The sequence below is a fragment of the Pogoniulus pusillus genome, chromosome 32 (assembly GCF_015220805.1).
Source record: "Pogoniulus pusillus isolate bPogPus1 chromosome 32, bPogPus1.pri, whole genome shotgun sequence".
Classification (NCBI taxonomy): Eukaryota; Metazoa; Chordata; class Aves; order Piciformes; family Lybiidae; genus Pogoniulus; species Pogoniulus pusillus.
In genome coordinates this window covers 3,085,505-3,107,106 of record NC_087295.1, presented here as the reverse complement: position 1 = coordinate 3,107,106, position 21,602 = coordinate 3,085,505, and the positions used below count along the sequence as shown (strand labels likewise).

The following is a 21,602-nucleotide window of genomic DNA, read 5'->3' as shown; positions in this document are numbered from 1 at the left end:
ACCCCAGAGTCGAAGGGCACAAAAGCTGAGGGTCTGAAAAGAAGAGGAAGAAAAGAGCCTGACAGGCTTTTTGATGTAAAGGCTTCTTCCTGCAGGTTTTATCTCTCCAGACAGAAAAGAAATCACAATGCTTGTGTCTGTTCCCTTGAGACTTGAACAACATGTTTAAAGAGGAAAGAAAGAGAGAGAGAAAAGGCCTCTCAAGATAACATTTAATCAGCATAAAAACGAATGCTTGAATATGACAAAGCAGAGGGGGGGGGAAATTGCCTCTATCTTCAAAATAAATATGTAACAGAAATCTAACCAAATAGTGATGGTTGGAGGGGGAGCACAGCAGTAATGTGTGCTGTGACTTGGGCAGCATAGGACAGCTAAATATCTGCTGCCAGCTGAGCTCCTTTCCTAAGATGACTGTTCCATATTTCAAAGGTCTCTCTTCCTTTTCCAACCAATTTGCTCGCCACACCTGACAGGTGATGCATGGAAGCTTGCATGTCTTCATGTGAGGCTTCAGGAAAGGCTGCCCAGGGAGGTGGTGGATGCCTCATCCCTGGAAGCTTTTAAGGCCAGGTTGGATGTGGCTCTGGGCAGCCTGATCTAGTGTGAGGTGTCCCTGCCCATGGCAGGGAGGTTGGAATTGGATGATCAGAGAATCATAGAATGGTTTAGGTTGGAAGGGACCTCAAGGATCATCCAGCTCCAACCCCCCACCATAGGCAGGGACACCTCTCACTAGAGCAGGTTGCTCAAGGCCTCATCTAACCTGGTCTTAAACACCTCTAGGGAGGTTGTGGATGACAGAGGCACAGATCAAAGATCACATTCTGTGCCTCTGTCATCCACAACCTACCTGGGCAAGCTGTGCCAGTGCCTCACCACCCTCACTACAAACAACTTCCTCCTAACATCCAGTCTAAATCTCCCCTCTGCCAATTTAAACCCATTGCCCTTCATCACAAGATCCTCAAGGTCCCTTCCAACCTTGACAATTCTAGGATTCCATTTTCCATTCTCTTTTCTTTTTGAGGGCTTGTTATTGGTTTTTTTTCTCCATGTATTTGCTTTACACATAAACAGGTCTTTAGGGACTCATTATAGAGAGCAGTGTTGAGAATAACTCCATCCTCAGATCTCATTTCAGGCTTGTAGTGGCAATCAAATGAAAGGGTCCTCTCTGGGGAAAGGGTTACTCTTAGAGTCTGCTTATGCCCTTTGTTCAGGAAATCAGAAATGATAACTCAGTTCCATTGCATCTTTATCAGGGGCAGCAAAGGTGGAGGTTGAAATATCCACTAGAGACATGGACAAGAGCTCTTTGTGGAAGGTTATTGAGGGGCTGGAGTGTGTCCAGAGAAGGGCAATGAGGCTGGAGAAGAGTCTGGAGCATCTGGGCTGTGAGGAGCAGCTGAGGGAGCTGGGGGTGTTCAGGCTGGAAAAGAGAAGGTTGAGGGAGACCTCCTTGCTCTCTGCAGCTCCCTGAAGGTAGGTTGGAGCGAGGAGGGGGCAGCCTCTGCTCCTTAGCAGCAAGTGACAGGAGCAGAGGAAATGGTTCCAGGCTGCACCAGGAGAGGTTCAGGCTGGGTGCTAGGAAATATTTCTGCACTAGGAAATATTTCTGCACTGAAAGGGTTCTCAAACATTGTAATGATCTGCCCAGAGCAGTGCTGGAGTCACCATCCCTGGGGGTATTTAAGGAGCCTGTGGAGCTGGGCTTAGGGACATGGTTTAGTGTTGACCCTTCAGTGCTGGGTCTGGACGAGCTTGGAGGTCTCTTCCAACCAGATAGATTCTGTGACTCTGTTAGTCCCTGTGGGCTCTCTTCTGACCCTCAACCAAAGCCCTCTGTGACATGGTATGTGTGCCCCCCTGCATCACCCTTGCTCCTGAACTGCATGTGGGGATGAGGTTAAGAGAGGTTTAGCTCTGTGGACCCTTGCATGCAGTAAAACTTCCCAAGAGCTGGAAGGATGTAACTATCTCTTGCATCAAATATTGTGAGCTGAGCAAACACCTCAATGTGTCTTTGGCACCTTGAGACAACCCTCATTTCCTTGGCAGGAAGCAACAGTGTGTGGTGGGGAGGGGTGTGTGATGTATATGTGTTTAGTTTTTGGGTACCAGCCCAAATCCAGCCTTGGAAAATGTAATTGGCTCCATGTCAAGGAAGCCCAGAGAGAGACACTGGCACAGGTTGCCCAGAGAGGCTGTGGATGACAGAATCAAAGATCAGCCTAGAACTCCCCCTGGCACAACTTGAGACTGTGTCCCCTTGTTCTGTTGCTGGGTGCCTGGCAGCAGAGCCCAACCCCACCTGGCTACAGCCTCCCTTCAGTAGCTGCAGACAGCAATGAGCTCTGCCCTGAGCCTCCTCTTCTGCAGGCTGCACACCCCCAGCTCCCTCAGCCTCTCCTCATAGGCCTTGTGTTCCAGGCCTCTCACCAGCTTCATCACCCTTCTCTGGACACGTTTCAGTATCATCTCACCACTCATTCCCCAGCCTGAAGTGACAGAAAATAACCCAGCTGATTACAAGCTGGAGCTGTAAGCTTTGCAGGTTTACATGCCTGGGAGCAGCTTGGATCTATCTATATCCTTTAGAACTGCTCTTGTTTAGATTAGTGTTTTGCTGTAGTTATAAAAGTGGAAACCATTCCAAAGGCCTCTCTGCTAGGAAGATTTTTTTCTCCTCCCCCTTTGCTTGTTATTATCACTCTGCTTTTGCAGCCAATATGCAGAGTTTTAAAGGACTTCAAAGTGTCATGGGGAAGCGAGTGAGATGTGTGTTAAAAAGGCTTTAATGGAGCTGCAGTCACTGTAGCAGTGTCTTTTTATAGCAAGTTTTTAACAGCATTAAGGAAAACATCCTGCAGATTTCGACAGGATTGGCATATGGATAAGGTACTTTGCACTGGGGGGGTTTTGTTTGGCTGCTCTTGGAAAGGAAAAGGAAAAGGAAAAAGAAAAGGAAAAGAAAAAAAAAGAAAAGGCAGCACTGCCAGCTCTCAGGAGAATGATAAGCAGGAACAGGTCTGCACAATTCAGGCAACAGCTATTACTGCTGTTTGGGAATCATCTTTATTGCTCTCCTTTTCTGGGAGAAAAGCATGCCTGTGGAAGCCAAGAGTGTGGCTCAGGGAGTGGGGATAGGCATTTGTGTTCCTATGGCTGCGTTTAACAGGCACTTGGGGTTCTTTTGCTTTCCTTCCCCTCCCCCACTTCCTTCCCCCTCCTCCCCTTCCTTCCCCCTTCCCCCCCTCTCCTTCTCCCTTCCCCCCCTCTCCTTCTCCCTTCCCCCCCTCGCCTTCTCCCTTCCCCCCCTCGCCTTCTCCCTTCCCCCCCTCGCCTTCTCCCTTCCCCCCCTCGCCTTCTCCCTTCCCCCCCTCGCCTTCTCCCTTCCCCCCCTCGCCTTCTCCCTTCCCCCCCTCGCCTTCTCCCTTCCCCCCCTCGCCTTCTCCCTTCCCCCCCTCGCCTTCTCCCTTCCCCCCCTCGCCTTCTCCCTTCCCCCCCTCGCCTTCTCCCTTCCCCCCCTCGCCTTCTCCCTTCCCCCCCTCGCCTTCTCCCTTCCCCCCCTCGCCTTCTCCCTTCCCCCTCTCGCCTTCTCCCTTCCCCCTCTCGCCTTCTCCCTTCCCCCCCTCGCCTTCCCCCTTACCCCCTCCCCTTCCCCCTTCCCCAGTTCCCTTCCCCTTCTCCCCCTTCCTCATGTTGATCTGCAGGTTTGCAGCAGTGTCTGAAGATTTGGCAAGGGAGCCCCAGTTTTAACAGCCCCTCTGTTTTCCTTTTTACAAGGCTATTTGTGAGTCTCCTTTGATCACACCCGGGAAGCCTGCAGGGATGCCCAATGTGGCATCATCCTCATCTCCCTTTAGCAACCCATGCCAACAGCCTGCCCACCCCTGAAAGAGCCAGGCCAGGAGTGGAAAAGAGAGATGAGTACCTGTAGCTCACTGAGAAGGTAAGAGACTTGCCCAGGGTTATACAAACAGGGCAGAGGCAGAGGTGGGATGCAGTTTTGGACCTCTTCTATCTCCCTTATACATCATATCCTCATAGCCATCCTTGCATCCACAGCGTTTGGGATTTGGCTGTTCAGACTTGTTGCAGCTCTGAAGTGATGCCATCCAGGCACGTTTTACGCTCTGCTTTTGCTTCAGGCTGGGGCAATGACCAAGTTCTGCCTTGTCTGGGGGAAGGAGAAACCGAAAGAGACAGGGAAACCTTTAGTTGCTGTGTCTGCCAAAGCATGGAAAGCTCAACATTATTCAAGCCCCCGGGGCAGCCTGAGGCAGGGCTTCAGCTCCCCATGCTGCCCTTGTGCCGGCAGCTGCTTCCAATCCCCGTGGCAGAAGTGCAGCCCTGGTGAAGCCCCAGTGTGGGAGTCCCATCCTTCCCTCCCAGCCCCCTGAGCAGGCTTTCTTTTTACGTTCTCATGGCGATCCTGCCAACAGAAACCCTGCTTGAAAAATCCTGCAGAAGCAGCCAGAGAGACCTTTCTTTTTCTCTTGTCTGGGGAGGAGTGCAGAGGAGTGACAGTGAGAGGGGGAGGAGGGAGGAAGGGTTTGTGGAGTTGGGTTTTTTTCCCTTTTGCAATGCTGATTGTGCAGGGGAGTGTCTTGCGTTATTAATGCTGAGTGGCTCCGGCAGCTCCTGTGGTTTAAGGTCGTTACTCATCAGCTGCTGCTGCTGCTGCTGCAGGAGACGCAGGAACGCTGAGCCAGAGCTGTTCATGCCACCTTCCTGGTCCTCCCAGGCCAGCAGGTTGGGAAGGGACATAAATGGGGCAGCGGGAACGTGTCGGGGTGTGGAGAGTGGCTAGGGGCCAACGGGGCATCCCCCAGCCCAGTGACAGAGTGCCCATGTGGATGGGACCCGCTGGGTTGCGGTGGGCGGCTGCGCAGCAGCCTCGAATGGCCAGGGAGGGGCTGAGGGGTGCGAAGGGCAGGGAGAGCATCTGTGCTGTGTGAGCAGGGGATCCTCTCTGCTCCCTGTGGGAAGGCAGATGTGTGACCCTCCCAGGCTGGGAAGCAGTCTCTGGGCTCCACAGAGCTCCACTGGAACACAGGTTTCCTTCAGCCTGCAGCTGCTGATGAGACAAGGATGCAGGATGATGCTCCCTGAGCATTAAAATGCTACATGTGCCCTTCCCACCTGACTGCTGCTTTAATTCTTCCCCCTCTTTCTTAGGATGAGGAGGTCTAGACAGACGTTCTTTAATTTGTTCTGCATCCTCTGTCTCCTGCTGAAGGCTGCCTCTTCCTCCTCTCTGCCCTATGGAGATGAGGCACCAGCTCCTTCACTGCCCTCTGGGCTGTACAAAGGGCACACCTGTGTGGGTACGTATCCAGGATTTGTTTGCCTGCTGGACTGGTTCATTCCTTACTCTGCTTCTGAGCTGAGAACTGCTGTGTGCATCACAAACCATCCCTTTATCTGTTTCAACAGCTACACTGCAAAATGCTCCCAGCCTTGCTTGACATAATCACTGCAGATTATGCAAGGCCAGCGTGGGGGGGGTGAGGGGGCTGGAGCTGGTTTATGATTTTGTTTTCGAGTGGCTGCTTCCCAAAGTTCATGTGATTGCTCTGCAGGGAAAGGTGTCTGAAGGAGCTGCTCTCAATGCCTGCAGGTCTGGGACCTGGAAACAAGGTGTTGTGAGGTCCTACTCTTCGTTAGGGTTCACAATGCAGGAAGGCACAAGTCTTGCCCAGGGGTCTCCTCGCTGGTTTCATTGCCTGGGAAACTGTTCTTGGGCACAGTTGGTCCACACGTGGGTCAGAGAGCTTTTGTGGGTGTCTGGGGTTAGGGTAGATCCTTCCCCTGGTGGAATAAACTCACTACAGCATGGATTTTTGGGATAGGCAGGGGAAAATGAAATTATACTTCTGATAGTTTAAAGGTAACAGTATAAGGAGGATGAACTACTTCTGAAACATAATGAATGACCTTAAGGAAGATGGAGAAGAGGTCAAGCAGCAACGAAGCAGCAAAAGCAGCAGCAGCCAAAACAGAGGCAGGGAAAAGTATAGGCTGGATGTTAGGAGGAAGTTGTTGGCAGAGAGAGTGATTGGCATTGGAATGGGCTGCCCAGGGAGGTGGTGGAGTCACTGGGCCTGGAAGTGTTCAGGAAAAGCCTGGCTGGGGCACTTAGTGCCATGGTCTGGTTGATTGGCCAGGGCTGGGTGCTAGGTTGGGCTGGCTGAGCTTGGAGGTCTCTTCCAACCTGCTTGATTCTATGATTCATAAACATAAACCCTGTCTCTGCTATAAACCCTACCTCCATCCTTCAGAAGGGAGCATTTCCTTTCAGCCCCCAGTTATTTTCACTGTGGCTCAAGGAACACCGTTAGAGATAAGAAACCTAAACTTGATTTTCAAAAGGGCTTTGCCCTAAATTTCATTTTGAAAGGAGTTTGCCTTGGTTCTGAGCTGCCCACAGTGCCCTGCAAATTGAGGCACAGCATGGCAAAGTAGATGTCCTGGTTTCACTGAGACAAAATCATGGTCTGCAAGCCATCAGCAGTTTCCAGTCAGCTGGGAGCTAAAGCTGGGAGTGGGAAAGCCACAGCAGCTGACCCAAGCTGGATGCCACCTATACTCTGTGCCATCCATGCCATGTTCAGTAGGAAGAAGGAAGGGCTATAGTTTAAGGTGAATCTTGTAGAGCAGGGTTCTAGATTGGCCTTGGTGATCCTGAGGGGCTTTGCCAGCCTGGATGTGTTTAAGGGTGGTTTGGATGTGGTGTTTAGGGCTATGATTTAAGGTGAATCTTGTAGAGCAGGGTTCTAGGTTGGCCTTGGTGATCCTGAGGGGCTTTGCCAGCCTGTATGCTTCTGTGATTCTGTGCCAGAACAGCTGCCAAGTTTAACCTCAGACACAGGCTAAATGTAGAGAGTGAACCTAAACTGGAGCTAAGTCAAGGCACAGCCCCTGCCAAGGTTCAGCCCTGAGTGGAAAGTGAGGGCAGGCTGTGAAAAGCAGAACTGGCAGCCAGGGCCTGTGCCTGTGTGAGGCAGCAGTGATGGAGCAGCTGTGAGCAGCAGAACTGGCAGCCAGGGCCTGTGCCTGTGTGGGGCAGCAGTGATGGAGCAGCTGGCAGAGAGCAGAGGAAGTGGCAGGTTTCAGGGGTGAGATGTTTAGGCAGCCACAGCCTCGGTGGCTCCGGAAGGGCGGCGAGTGTAGGAGTTTGACTCTGGTGCTGTTGCAAATGTCAGGTGAGCACAGTTTGCCCTTTCCATCCTACTGACCCAGCAAGGCTCTAAATCCCTCAGGTGACTGCCCATGGCTTTGAGGTTGCCTTGCACAAGACAAATTGTGCTTGTTTTTCATCCTTCCCAAGGGGAGGACAGCTGTGCCAGCCCCATTGCTGGGACCACTGAGCTTCTCCCCAGTGTGTGTGGGGAAGCAATGACAAACCTGCCCCCAGCCCCCCACTGATTGCTCTCTCTGAGCTGTCCCTTCAGCTAAATGCATGCATGTGAGCTCCACTCGGGTCTGTCCACACCTCTGCACCCTGCAAGCTAAAAATGAAGCACTCAGAGCATTAATACTGTGCAGACCTCGCCCGGCCCTGGCAGGAAGAGGTGGTTCATTGCTGTCCCAGCTGGCTACCTCTGGGGTTTCACTGCTTAGCTGCCTTCTTGAGTAACTCTTGAAAGCATGGAGGAGCCATCTGTGCCTCTTCCTTTTCACAAATGGGGGAGGGAAGGCATGGAGGAGCTGATGGATACACTTGGCATGGCGTGTAGCAGGGGCACGATCTGTTCCTGCAGCTGGTGTGCTGACCAGAAATTAAGCTGCCATCAGCTTCAGCTCTAGGAGAAAAACTGTGATTTCCTTTCAGCAGCTCTACTCTAGACCTTGCTCACTCAGTTTGCCATCTGGGAAAGGCACAGGGAGAGAGCCATGACAGCTTCATAGAATCAGCCAGGTTGGAAGAGACCTCCAAGCTCAGCCAGCACAACCTAGCACCCAGCCCTGGCCAATCAACTACACCATGGCATTAAGTGCCCCAGCCAGGCTTGGCTTCAACACCCTAAGGCACAGTGCCTCCACCACCTCCTTGGGCAGCCCATTCCAACGCCAATCACTGTCTCTGCCAACAACTTCCTCCTAACATCCAGCCTAGACCTGCCCTGGCACAACTTGAGGCTGTGTCCCCTTGTTCTGTTGCTGCTTGCCTGGCAGAAGAGCCCAACCCCACCTGGCTACAGCCTCCCTGCAGGCAGCTGCAGGCAGCAATGAGCTCTGCCCTGAGCCTCCTCTGCTGCAGGCTGCACACCCCCAGCTCCCTCAGCCTCTCCTCACAGGGCTCTGCTCCAGGCCCCTCCGCAGCTTTGGCGCCCTCCTGTGGACACCTTCCAGCACCTCAACATCTCTCTTGCACTGAGGAGCCCAGAACTGGACACAGCACTCAAAGGGTGGCCTGACCAGTGCTGAGTACAGGGGCAAAATAACCTCCCTTGTCCTGCTGGCCACACTCTTCCTGATCCAGGCCAGGATGCCATTGCCTCTGCTGCCCACCTGGGCACACTGCTGGCTCATGTTCAGCTACCATCTTCCTCTGTGTCTTCTTGGCTGTATGGCTGGAAGCAGCACTTTTCATGTGGGCTTGGCAGTGCTGGGTTAACTGTTGGAGGCAACGATCTCCAAAGTCTTTTCCAACCCACAAGCCTTTCTAATTCTGAGCTCCCACTGCCAAATGCCCAGGACATTTTTTGTCTTGCAGGAATGGACTTCCTCATGCAAGTTTAAATGTGTGGCCAGGTGTCTAAGCTCTCAGAGTTATCTGCCTCTCTCTGCTGAGGGAAATGAGGTGGCTGCACATTGAAGAGTCATTTGTGCTCACTCCTCTCTGTGTGCACCACCTGCATGATGGAGATTGCAGCATTTAGTAGGGGAAGGCAGGAAAAGGACATTTTTTCCCGTATCAAACCCAGTAAAACCTTTTCCCATTAAGCTTTTCCATTGAAAGCATCACACTTCCTGCAGAAAGGCATAGAAGTGATATGACAGCAGAACAAAAATGCAGTCCTGAAACCTTTATTGATTTCACCTCTGCTGTTGAGGGTAGGCTGAGAGAGTTTGGGGCTGTGCAGTGTGGAGGAGAGAAGGCTCCAGGGAGACCTTGTTGCAGCCTTTCAGTACTTAAAGGGAGCCTGTAAGAAAGATGAGGGCAATGTTTTTAGCAGGGCCTGTTGTGACAGTACAAGGCTTGGTGGTTTTAAACTGAAACAGGAGGGATTTGGACAAGGTAGAAGGAAGAGAATTTTGGTTTACATTGAGGATGGTGAAACCCTGATCCAAGTTGCCCAGAGAGGTGATAAATTCCCTGTCCCTGAAGACTTCCCAGGTCAGGTTGGATGGGGCTCTGAGAAACCTGATCTAGTTGAGGATGTCCCTGCTTACTGCAGGGGTGTTTGACTCCATGACCTTTGGGTGTCTTTCCAATCCAGGCCCTTCTAAGATTCTGTGATCTTCCCTAGGGATGCTACCCAGTCAGTTGTTCCTGATCTGCTGCCTGTGCCAGGGACAAAAGGACCATGGGTCTGTTTAAGAGCAGGCTGGGAACCTGGGCTGCCCCTCTGGGCAACCTGTTCCAGTGTTCCACTGCCTTCATGGTAAAACACTTGTTCCTAACATCCAGTTTAAATGTGCTCTTTTCCAGTTTGAAGCCATTGCCCCTTGTCCTATGCCTGCAGGCCTTTGCAAACAGTCCCTCTGCAGCCTTTCAGGTACTGGCAGGCTGCTATTCGGTCTCCCTGGAGCCTTCTCTTCTCCAGGCTGTACACTCCCAGCTCCCTCAGCCTGTCTTCTTAGCAGAGGTACTCCAACCCCCTGATCATTTTCATGGCCCTCCTCTGGACCTGCTGCATCAGGTCTATGTCCTTTCTGGATCATCTGGGCTTGTGAGGGCACAACAGTGACAGAGCTGTAATGGCACAATGATGTCAGGATTATAGAGGCAGTTATGATGGCAGGCATGGAGGGGCAAGATGATGGCAGGATTGTAAGGGCACAGTGATGCAGGCTGTTGGGAAGAATGCACTCCCCACTTATGCCATGAAGTGTGAACAGAAGCCAGCTTGCCAGACATGTGAAGTAACCCTCTGCCTTCCTCAGCACTGACAAAGCCTCAGAGGAATTTCTGCCTTCCCTTTTAAGGCTGTGCACGGAGAATGATGCAGAGTGACAGCAGAGTTTGGAGGAAAACAAACATAAGTTATATGGAAAGGCTGAATAAATTAGAGTTAATTAGTCTAGAGAAGCAAAACATGAGGGAAGATGTGATGTCTGTCCTCAAAGCATTGAAGGGATGATCCATTCCCCAGGTTTCTAACAGCCATGGAAGGAGACAGCAGAGATGGATACCAGGAAAGACACCCAGGTCACAAAGACAGTTTTCTAGTTATAGGGGTGACTACTGTCATCAGTTCCTGAGAAAGGCTGTAGAAGGCCTCATCAGAGAGGTTTTCCAGGGAGGTGGTTGAAGCCACATCCCTGGATATATTAAAGGTGAGGCTCAACAAGGCTCTGGGCAACCTCATCCAGTGGAGGATGTCTCTGCTGAGTGCAGAGAGGGTTGGAATGGATGACCTTCAGAGGTCACTTCCAATCCATTCTATGGCTTTATAGTTCTGTGATCTTAATAGGCTGGCATCTACCTTGTCCTTCTGGAACAACACAGATGCCACAGATTAGCTGCCAGATCAGAGGCTTGTGTAGAATCACAGAATCACAGAGTGTCAGGATTGGGAAGGACCTCAAGGATCATCCCGTTCCAAGCCCCCTGCAGTGAGCAAGGGCATGCTCAGCTAGCACCCAGCCTGGCCTTAAAAAACATCAAGGGATGAGGCTTCCAACACTTCCCTGTTCCAGTGTCTCCCCACTCTCTGGGTGAAGAACTTCTTCCTAATGCCTAACCTAAATCTGCCCTCCTCTAGCTTGGATCCATCCCCTGCAGTTCTGTCACTACCTGACACCCTAAAAAGTCCCTCTCCAGCTTTCTTGTAGGCCCCATTCAGATACTGGAAGACCACAAGATGACTTCTTGGGGTTTCTGTGCTGTGAGTTCAAGAAGCATTTGCAAAGAGAGGAGTTTCTGTCTTTGCTGCCCTGCTCTGCTGGTCATTCACTCTGGGACAAGGCGATCAGTCAGGGAGCGCTCAGTAGAGCCAGACAGCAGCACTTTCCTTCTCTCCCACTAGCAACCAGGGATCCTGTGGCTCAGCAGCCAGGGAAGCACATTTCCCCATCTTTGTGTTTGATAGAATGCCCTGCTCAGCAGCCTTTGCAGGTCACCTCATCCATTCATCCACGAGCACACAGCTCCTGGTGCACGAAGAAGCTTTGAACCGTATTTTTGGCTGCATTAAAGAATGGATGGTCCCAAGCTGCCCAGCAGGCTTAAACGCTGACCTGTAGCTGTGTTGATTTGTGTGATAGTCAATATCCTCAACAGTTTGCCTCTGTCTAGCTGTGCATGAGTGCAGGGATGAAATGTGCCCCCCTGGAGCCGGGTGGCATTTGGAATCCTCAATACCTTCCCACAGCAGAGCGTGCCAAGTTGGAGGCTTTTAGTGAGTGCACTCAGAGTGGCTGTGCACATATTGTCTGGGGAGGCACCGTGACAGAACGTGTAATTTACAGCTCAGTGGGCTCTGTAAAAAGGCCATGCCCAATAGCAGTGCAGCACCACAATGTCTTTTGCTCTGAAAGGCTGGGAATTGACTCTGCTTGCAGCAGAGCCAGTGCCAAGCCACAGAGCCCCCGTCCGCCTCACCAGCCTTGCTCACTTTACTCAGTGGCAAAATCTGACCTGATGAGCAGTAATAAATACCAGATTTGGCCATGATACCTTTATTTCCCCCTGTGATTATGCTTTGGACAGAAGAACCAGTTTGGGGCTCCCCAGTTTAAGAGGAACAGGGATCTGCTGGAGAGGGTCCAGCAGAGGGCTACGAGGATGATGAGGGGACTGGAGCACTGCTTGATGAGGAGAGGCTGAGGGACCTGGGGCTGTTTAGTCTGGAGAAAAGAAGACTGAGAGGAGATTGAATCAATGTCTATAACTATCTGAGGGCTGGGGGTCAAGAGAGGGGGGGACAGGCTCTGCTCACTGCTCCCTGGGATAGGATAAGGAGCAGTGGGTGTGAGATGCAGCATAGAAGGTTCCACTTCAATGCAAGGGGAAACTTATTTAATGTAAGGGTCCCAGAGCCCTGGCACAGGCTGCCCAGAGAGGTTGTGGAGTCTCCTTCTCTGGAGCCTTTCCAGGCCTGTTTGGATGTATTCCTCTGTGATCTGTGATAGCTTGTATGGTCCTGCTCTGGCAGGGGTGTGGACTCAGTGATAGGATGATAGAGTCACAGAATCAGTCAGGGTTGGAAAGGATCACAAGGATCATCCAGTTCCAACCTGCTTGATTCTCTGATTCTAACCCCTAATATCCTGTGATCCTGTGAACCACAGGCATGTGAGTAGTAGGATAAAGGCACTGAAGCCACTGTGAAAATAGGAATGTTTTCTACAGGGCTATAATTCTGGAGCAGCTGATGGTTAAAATGTCATTTCTCAGCAGCAGCCCAAGTCTTGCTGAGGGTTTCTGGGGAGATTAAATGCAAATACCTCTTACTGATCACAGCAACAAAACAGGTGTCCTTAGCATGCCCACATATATGTGTCTGCATGTAAATATCTGTGTGCAGCATGGGTGGTCCTGCATTTGACATAACTGATGCTTACCAAGGGGGGGTATTACACATTCAACATGGGTAGCCTTCTAGATTGTTACATAACTGATGCTTGCCAGGGTTGGGGGCTATCATTTTATGTATTTAAGGCTGATTGTTTGGTTGCTGCCTGCACAATGTGTGTGCTTCCCACTCTCCTGCTTATGTTAGCCCTACACAGAGCTTTTGCTTTCTGCTTCAGGCAATCACTCACAGTGCTTTTTAGGAGCTGCTTATCTGAAGCAAGTTGTATGCCTTCAGAATCTTAAAACAGCCAAACTTTTTTGAGGCTAGGTTGAATTGATCCCATTACATTAACCCTTCCTGCTACCATTCAGGCTGCAGTGGCATTTTAATACCTTTTCTTGGTTTGGAAAGGAAAAATGCATGCATGGCACACATAGATCCATGTTCCCCCCACCCCTGTTAATTAAGACAGAAAGCATTTCCATTGGAAATGGCCTGCAGTTATAGATTTGTGCTAAACAGGGCTCTTGAAAGTCTGGTGGAGGAAACTCTAGGGATATATTTGGCTGGCAGATATTGATATCAGAGTCTGCCAATAAATGGAAGCTGGGAAATTCCTGTACCAGTGTAACAGTAGCAGAGTTCTCACTGGGTACCCAAAGGAAACAGCAAATTGTAGGATAGAGTCAAAGAATATCAAGTTGGAAGGGACCTTGAGGATCAGCTAGTCCAACCTTTCAGGATAAGGATGTGGTTGAAATGAAGGGATGTAGTTGAAATGAAGGGATGTAGTTGAAATGAAGGGATGTAGTTGAAATGAAGGGATGTAGTTGAAATGAAGGGATGTAGTTGAAGGGATATAGTTGAAATGAAGGGATGTGGTGGAAATTAAGGGATGTAGTTGAAATGAAGGGATGTAGTTGAAGTGATATAGTTGAAATGAAGGGATATAGTTGAAATGAAGGGATGTAGTTGAAGGAATCTAGGTGAAATGGAGTGATATAGTTGAAGGGATGTAGCTGAAATGAAGGGATGTAGCTGAAATGAAGGGATGTAGCTGAAATGAAGGGATGTAGCTGAAATGAAGGGATGTAGTTGAAGGGATATAGTGGAAATGAAGGGATGTGGTGGAAATGAAGGGATGTAGTTGAAATGAAGGGATGTAGTTGAAGTAATATAGTTGAAATGAAGTGATATAGTTTAAATGAAGGGATGTAGTTGAAATGAAGGGATGTAGTTGAAGGAATCTAGGTGAAATGGAGTGATATAGTTAAAATGAAGGGATGTAGCTGAAATGAAGGGATGTAGTTGAAATGAAGGGATGTAGTTGAAGGAATCTAGGTGAAATGGAGTGATATAGTTGAAATGAAGGGATGTAGCTGAAATGAAGGGATATAGTTGAAATGAAGGGATGTGGTTGAAATGAAGGGATGTAGATTAAATGAAGGGATGTAGTTGAAGTGATTTAGTTGAAATGAAGGGATATAGTTAAAATGAAGGGATGTAGCTGAAATGAAGGAATGTAGCTGAAATGAAGTGATACAGTTGAAATGGAGGGATGTAGTTGAAGGAATGTAGCTGAAATGAAGGGATATAGCTGAAATGAAGGGATGTGGTGGAAATGAAGGAATGTAGATGAAATGAAGGGATGTAATTGAAGTGATGTAGTTGAAATGAAGGGATATAGTTGAAATGAAGGGATGTAGTTGAAGGGATGTAGCTGAAATGAAGGGATATAGTTGAAATGAAGGGATGTAGTTGAAGGAATGTAGTTGAAATGAAGGGATATAGCTGAAATGGAGGAATGTGGCTGAAATGAAGGAATGTGGTTGAAATGTAGTTGAAATGAAGGGATGCAGTTGAAATGAAGAAATGTAGTTGAAGTGAAGGAATGTAGTTGAAGAAATGTAGCTGAAATGAAGGAATGTAGTTGAAGAAATGTAGTTGAAATGAAGGAATGTAGTTAAAGGGATGTAGCTGAAATGAAGGAATATAGTTTTAATGAAGTTGAAATGCAGGAACAGAGCTCCAAAGTGGCTCCCTGCTATTGCACAACCAACAGAAAAGAGAGTTGACATTCCAGGGTTTGCTGGTTTGGTTACAGAGCTCCAATGCATTCAAACTTGTGCTGTATTAACACTTCCAAAATGGCTTTAACCAGTAATTTCCTGTGCAGTCACAGATATGATAATAATGTACCCTTCAGTGTGGCTAAGATAACTTAGGATGCTTAGTAAATTTAGGGGAGGGGAAAGGTTTTGTTTATGCCAACATATTTCAATATAGATACCTGTGATTATATTCCATCAGTTCAGCATCTCTGGGAAACACATTAACAGTGGAGGCAAAGCCTGAGGTAAAAGACTTTTGCCCTCAGAATCATAGAATCAACCAGGTTGGAAGAGACCTCCCAAGATCATCCAGTCCAACCTAAATCCTTTCTGAATTACCTTTCAAAGCACCAAATCCTCTGGCTGTGTGTGGGAAAATAACTGTCCTGACCCTGCCTGTGCAGCTGTGTTCTTTTAAGCTAAGTATTTCCACACTGGGATGAAATCTTGAGGGTATAAAGGGCAGTCCTCTGAAAATATCAGCTGGGTGCTGAGAAGCAGCAAAAGAAGGCAAAATGGGTGTTAGGAAATGTTAGGAAGGGAATATGCAGTGAGAAAGAAAACATTCCTGTGTTGTAACTTGACATATCCATGGTCTGCCTGCACCTGGAGTACCCATAGGTGTGTCCCCACCAGGGAGGAGAAAACCTTATACCCATAGGTGTGTCCTCATCAGAGAGGAGAAAACCTTGGACCCATAGGCATGTCCCCAACACAGAGGAGAAAACCTTCTTTCTTTGTTGTTGGAGTGCTCTGATTCCAAACAGGAATGTCTTGTTCCAGGTTGAGCTGGATTAGGTGTACTGGGAAAGAGATGTCCTTACACCAGATCAGCAGTGTCTGCACGAGGAGTAGAGATAAAGTCCTATGACTCTGGGGACTCGTGACAACAGCCATAGGACAGGAGGAAAAGGCCTCAAGTTGTGCCAGGGGAGGTTTAGATTGGATGTTGGGAGAAAATATCTTTGTGGAGCCCTAGAACAGACTGCCCAGGGAAGTGGTGGAGACACCATCCCTAGAGGGATTTAACATGCGTGGTGCTCTGAGACATGGCTTAGTGGTGACCTGGCAGTGTTGGCTTAGCAGTTGGACTTGGATGAACTTAAAGGTCTCTTCCAACCAAGAAGGTTCTATAGTTCTATGATTCTTCATCTGCAGGCTTTAGGAAATGCAGCCTTTAATCATCTGTGAATGAAAGAAGCAAGACTATGCTTTGGAGAAACCTTTTATCTTCTGCATGAGCCCAGGACCATGATAGATGAGTTCACTTGCACAGAGGCTTGCCACCTCAGACATCATTTTAGGCAGAGGTTTGCTGCTTTGTCAGGTGAGGCTTTGGATCCTGCTCCACCACGAGTGACTACACTCTGGCTGGCAAGGTTTGCAGAGAGCTATTTGTGCCCCAAAAAGAGGGCTGGGGCATCTCTGCTATGGAGACATGCTACAGGAGTTGAGGCTCTGCAGCCTGGAGAAGAGAAGGCTTTGAGGAGACCTTATAGTGGCCTTCCAATATCTACAGGAGGGCTGGGGAGGGACTACTGACAAGGTCTTGTGATGACAAGATGAGGAGGAATGGGTTTAAAGTGGCAGAGGGGAGATTGAAACTGGGTGTTAGGAAGAAGTTGTTTGCAGTGAGGGTGGTGAAGACACTGGCACAGGTTGCCCAGGGAGGTTGTGGAGCACAGAATCACCCAATGTGATCTTTGATCTTTGATCCCATTCTGTACTTCTGTCATCCACGACCTCCCTGGAGGTGTTCAAGGCCAGGTTGGATAAGCACATTCTGTGCTTCTGTGATCCACAACCTCCTTGGAGGTGTTCAAGGCCAGGTTGGATGAGGTCTTGAGCAACCTGTTCTAGTGGGAGGTGTCCCTACCTATAGCAGGGGGTTGGAACTGGATGATCTTTGAGTTCCCTTCCAACCTAACCCAGTCTATGATATCCTTCTTATTCCCCCAGGAAGACCATTTAATTTCTGGCTGGGGAACCAGTGCTATGGCTGGAGGGGTGAGAATCATCCCCAGCAAAGGATGGGAAAGGAAGATGTGCCCAGGTGCCAGCAATCCCATAAGAAAGACTTTTCCTCAGACAAATGTCTTTAGATCTGAATTTCAGAGAGGCAGCTTTTGCTATCCAGACACTTCTTGATGTCCCTAGGTATGATTCTAATTATAGAGCCTTTCAAACCTGGGCAGCAGAAGTGGATTAAGTTAAATAGTCTGCTCAAAGTGCCAGAGGCTTCACAGCTAAGAAATGAATTTCTCTAGCACTGATTTTTTTTTTATTATTATTGGGTTATGACTTTTTGTTTTCCTCCTTCTTCTTCTTCTTCTTCTTCCCTCCCCCTCCCCCAAACTTATTGGCAATGTCACTTTATTATTACACTCCATTTTCAAATCCATGGAGAGGAGCAGTGCCTGATGTGCCAGTTTCCAGATGACTACTGCTGTGCAAAATGGTTATGGCCTTATCTCTTTAGAAATTAATAGCAGATGGGACAAACTATCACTAAAAGAGACAGGCATTTTATTAATACCAGAGTCTAGCTTCTAGTGGCTGCTGGGCATTATAATAGCAAGGAATTTCTGCCAGAGGGAACATCCTTCAGCCTGTCAAGGCACTGAAACCTATTATTGAAGTGCAACAGCAGAGTCAGCTTCTTGCAGCTTGTTCCTAAAGAGTCTTGTGGGCCTAGAAAAGACTTAGAGCTTTGGTTTTTTGGTTAGGAAGCCTGTTCTGTGTTGCCTTGTGTGTGTGCCCAGCTCATGGTGAGAAATAAATGGCATCCAACCATCCACTAAATGAAAAACAAGCAATGGTTACTAATGACTGTTTGGATCTGGAAGTGCTTTCCTGCTGGTGCCAGAGTATTTATATTCTTGCTTAGCATGAACAAAGCAGACACAGAAGGCAGGACAAGGGTAGTCCTGGTGGTCTGCAAGTTGCTCATGACCTTGTAAGAACTTGGCCTTGTAACAGGAACTTGTAAGATCCAAATTATGCCTCTTAAATGTGTTTTCTGCTGTCTCAAGGATGTGCACTGCCATCGTAGCTCTAAATGATGAAGCTGGTCCAGTGTGGCTATGCCCATCCTAACCCTGCAAATAAGCCAGGCTCTGTTTTCAGACAGCCATAGAATGGGTTGGATTCACAGGCTCACAGGATGATAGGGGTTGGAAGGGACCCAAGGAGATCATTGAGTCCAACCCCCCTGCCAGAGCAGGACAATCCTATCTAACACAGGTCACAGAGGAACACATCCAGACAGGCCTGGAAAGTCTCCAGAGAAGGAGACTCCACAACCTCTCTGGGCAGCCTGTTCCAGGGCTCCAGGACTCTTACAGTAAAGAAGTTCTCCCTTGTGTTGAGGTGGAACCTCTTTTGCTGCAACTTACACCCATTGCTCCTTGTCCCATCACATGTTGGAAGGGACCTCCAAAGGTCATCTAGTCCAACCCCCTGTCTATGGGACCAGTGCAGGGCACAGCTTGCACTCAAAACACCTGAAGTCTCTTGCACCCCTCAGCTGCTTCCCACCTCAACTGGGTGCCCTTGTCCAAATGTGCTCCTGGGATTGGCCCTGGCATTGCTTGGGGCATGACTTGGGATCAGGCTGTTCTAAGGCACCTACCAGTGGTTAACCAGGGACCAGGTGGCCCTGGACCATTCTTTGAGCACACTTTGCCCTCCAACTTGGTTTGTGGGGTTTTATTGTTCTACTTGTTTGGGTTTGGTTTTTATTCTCTTTATGACCTATTGTCTTTTAATTAATTGTTAATTCCTTGAGCTAGCCCACAGCTATTTTTGGGGGGGGTGGGGAAAGGAATGACTTGCTTCAAGGGTTTTTCCATTGCTTGTATCTGTCTCCATTTATTCTCCCATTCTTTTAGGCTGCCTGGAGGTAATGGCTCTTAGCATGGTTTATAAATCATTCTGCAGAGTGCTTGGAGGGAGCATTTTATTTAATAAGTATGGAGAAGTGGGCTTTTATCCCTGCCAAAAGAGATGGCAAGTTCACTGTAATTTCTCCTGGATTACAGTATTTGGGGTAGAAGTAGTAATAAAAGACTCAAAGATATTGGTCTTACAGCAAGTTCTGATTGTATTACCTCCTCTTTGACTTGCCACTTGATCCATAGGAGCATCAGAGTTATTTATGTTGGGAAATCAGCACTCTGATTTAATAGCACAGAGACAGGGGCACTTAGAAGGAAGTTAAAAGCTCTCTTTGTAGAGCCTGAAAACTCTGCCAGTCTGAAAAACAGAACATTAATGCTCTTGAGCTTTGGAACAAGGTGGACCTGCAGCCACAACCAAATGCTGCAGCTCACCTCCAATCCCTGCCTATGTTAGAGCAAATCCTGAGAGCTGAGATTTCTTGCAGAGGGGAGGGAATGGGTTCATCTCCAAGCTGCTGGAAACTGCTGCCCCTGCCTGCCTGAGATACCCACCTCAATTGCTCAGGCTCTGAGTCCAGGCAGAGACCTCACTCTGGCTGCCAGGTCTGACTGTTGGTCAGACTTTAAGCATCAAACGTGGGTCCTTTAGAAGATGGGGAAGCCACTGCAGAAGAAAAGAGCACAATGCAGAAGGAGAGAGCATAATGCTGGCCTGCAGCAATGTGAAACTGACTCAAAATGAACCCCTCATGGTCATCACCTGGGGTTTGAATGATTGCTACATGGAGATCACATTGAACACTTCACAGTGCTGTACAAGCTCTTGTCCCTCAACCACAGCTAGTCCAAGGAGCAGCTAGCCTCTAGCTCTGCTTACACCCAGACTAGTGATGAACAATAACCAGCTGCATAGGTCATAGGGAATGGTTTCTTTACAAGCACAGGAGGAATCATAGAATCAACCAGGTTGGAAGAGACCTCCAAGCTCAGCCAGTCCAACCTAGCACCCAGCCCTATCCAGTCAACCAGACCATGGCACTAAGTGCCTCATCTGGTCCCTTCCTGAACACCTCCAGGGATGGGGACTCCACCACCTCCCTGGGCAGCCCATTCCAATGCCAATCACTCTCTCTGCCAACAACTTCCTCCTAACATCCAGCCTGAACCTCTCCTGGCACAACTTGAGACTGTGTCCCCTTGTTCTGTTGCTGCTTGCCTGGCAGCAGAGCCCAACCCCACCTGGCTACAGCCTCCCTGCAGGCAGCTGCAGACAGCAATGAGCTCTGCCCTGAGCCTCCTCTTCTGCAGGCTGCACACCCCCAGCTCCCTCAGCCTCTCCTCACAGGGCTGTGCTCCAGGCCCCTCCCCAGCCTTGCTGTCCTTCTCCAAACACCTTCCAGCACCTCAACATCTCTCTTGAATTGAGGAGTCCAGAGCTGGACACAGGACTCCAGGTATGGCTTGACCAGCACTGAATCCAGGGGCAGAATAACCTCCCTTGTTCCCCTGATTCTGATTTTCATACTAGAAAGGATGGAAAATCATGGGCTTTTTTCCACTGCTTTAAAACCCAGGCTGCTCTCTGTGCCCCTCTGGCATCCTCTCTGTGCTGATTTACAGATTTTAAATAAAGACAGAAATTCACAGATATATTTTTGTTCCCCCCCTTCCCCTTTGAAGACTCAATGGCCAGGGAGCACCTCTGGAAATGAACTGCCCAGTGATGCCTGGAACACTTCTGTGGCATGAGATGCTTCATTTCACCTTTTCAGATAACTGAATTTAATCCTTTTTGCTTTGTGTTTGTTTGTTTGAAGGGTGTGTGCTGGTGGTGTCTGTAATTGAACAGCTTGCACAGTGGCACAACAGTACAGTAAAGGCAGCCGTGGAGAGACTCTGCAACTACATACCTGGTAAGTAGCAAATAAAGCACCATATGGGCTGGGGGAGCTGCTGTGTTTCTCTGTTAATTAAACACCCACACGTGGGGTCTGAAAAGGCTTTATCCAACTCTGCAGCATCTCTGCAGCTGAAGCACTTCCGAGGCCCTCAGTTTATGAAGGACCTCAGAGAACTGCTTGGAAGAGCTCTGTGCAGTGCAGAGCCACAAACATGCTTAAGGCAGTGGAAGATCTTCCTTACAGGGAAAGACTGAGGGAGCTGAAGCTCTGCTGCTTGGAGAGGAGGAGCCTGAGGGCTGCCCTCATTCATGGTTTTAAAGAGGTAAAGGGTGAGTGCCAAGAGGCTGGAGCCAGGCTCTGCTGGGTGATGCCCAATGACAGGAAAGGGGGAACTGGGTGGAAGCTGAGCCTCAGCCTCTCCTCACAGAGCAGAGCATCAGGCCTCTGACCAGCCTTGGTGCCCTTCTCTGGACATGCTGAGACACAGGAAGATCCATGGAAACATGAGGAAAAGGTTTTTTGTCACTGTAAGGGGGAACATGAAGAAGACATGGATGTGAGATCTAGTTACAGACTGGAGCACAGAAGGATTCACCTCAACATGAGGAGAAACTTCTTTACAGAGAGAAAACATTATGAATGTATAAAGATGACTTAAGATTCCTCAATTAAAAAGTCATATATGCAGGATCTGAGTGGGGAATGGCTGAGAGCAGCCCTGAGGAAAAGGACCTGGGTGTCTGGGGTGATGAAAAGCTCAACAGGAGCCTGCAGGGTGAGTGCAGCCCAGACACAACCCTGTGCTGGGCTGCAGCAAGAGCAGTGTGGGCAGCAGGGCAAGGGAGGGGATTCTGCCCCTTGGCTCTGCTCTCCTCAGACCCCTCCTGCAGTCCTGGGTGCAGCTCTGGAGCCCCCAACACAAGAAGGACATGGAACTGTTGGAGCCAGTGCAGAGGAGGCCACCAAGATGCTGGGAGGGCTGCAGCAGCTCTGCTG

At 49.2% G+C, this 21,602-nt stretch overlaps 1 protein-coding gene across 5 annotated transcripts in view; it reads left to right on the top strand.

Moving 5' to 3' along the window:
• AOAH (acyloxyacyl hydrolase) overlaps positions 1 to 21,602 on the top strand; it is a 97,811-nt gene that overhangs the window by 10,174 nt on the left and 66,035 nt on the right. For 4 of the 5 annotated variants that reach the window (XM_064169729.1, XM_064169728.1, XM_064169730.1 and 1 more), the window contains exons 2-4: positions 3,790 to 3,955; positions 5,185 to 5,333; positions 20,523 to 20,618. In XM_064169729.1, the coding sequence (XP_064025799.1) occupies positions 3,876 to 3,955; positions 5,185 to 5,333; positions 20,523 to 20,618 (325 nt within the window). In that variant the 5' untranslated portion in view covers positions 3,790 to 3,875. Of the gene's footprint in view, positions 1 to 3,789; positions 3,956 to 4,624; positions 4,759 to 5,184; positions 5,334 to 20,522; positions 20,619 to 21,602 lie in introns of those variants that run through there. The other variant, XM_064169731.1, reaches the window with a different exon arrangement.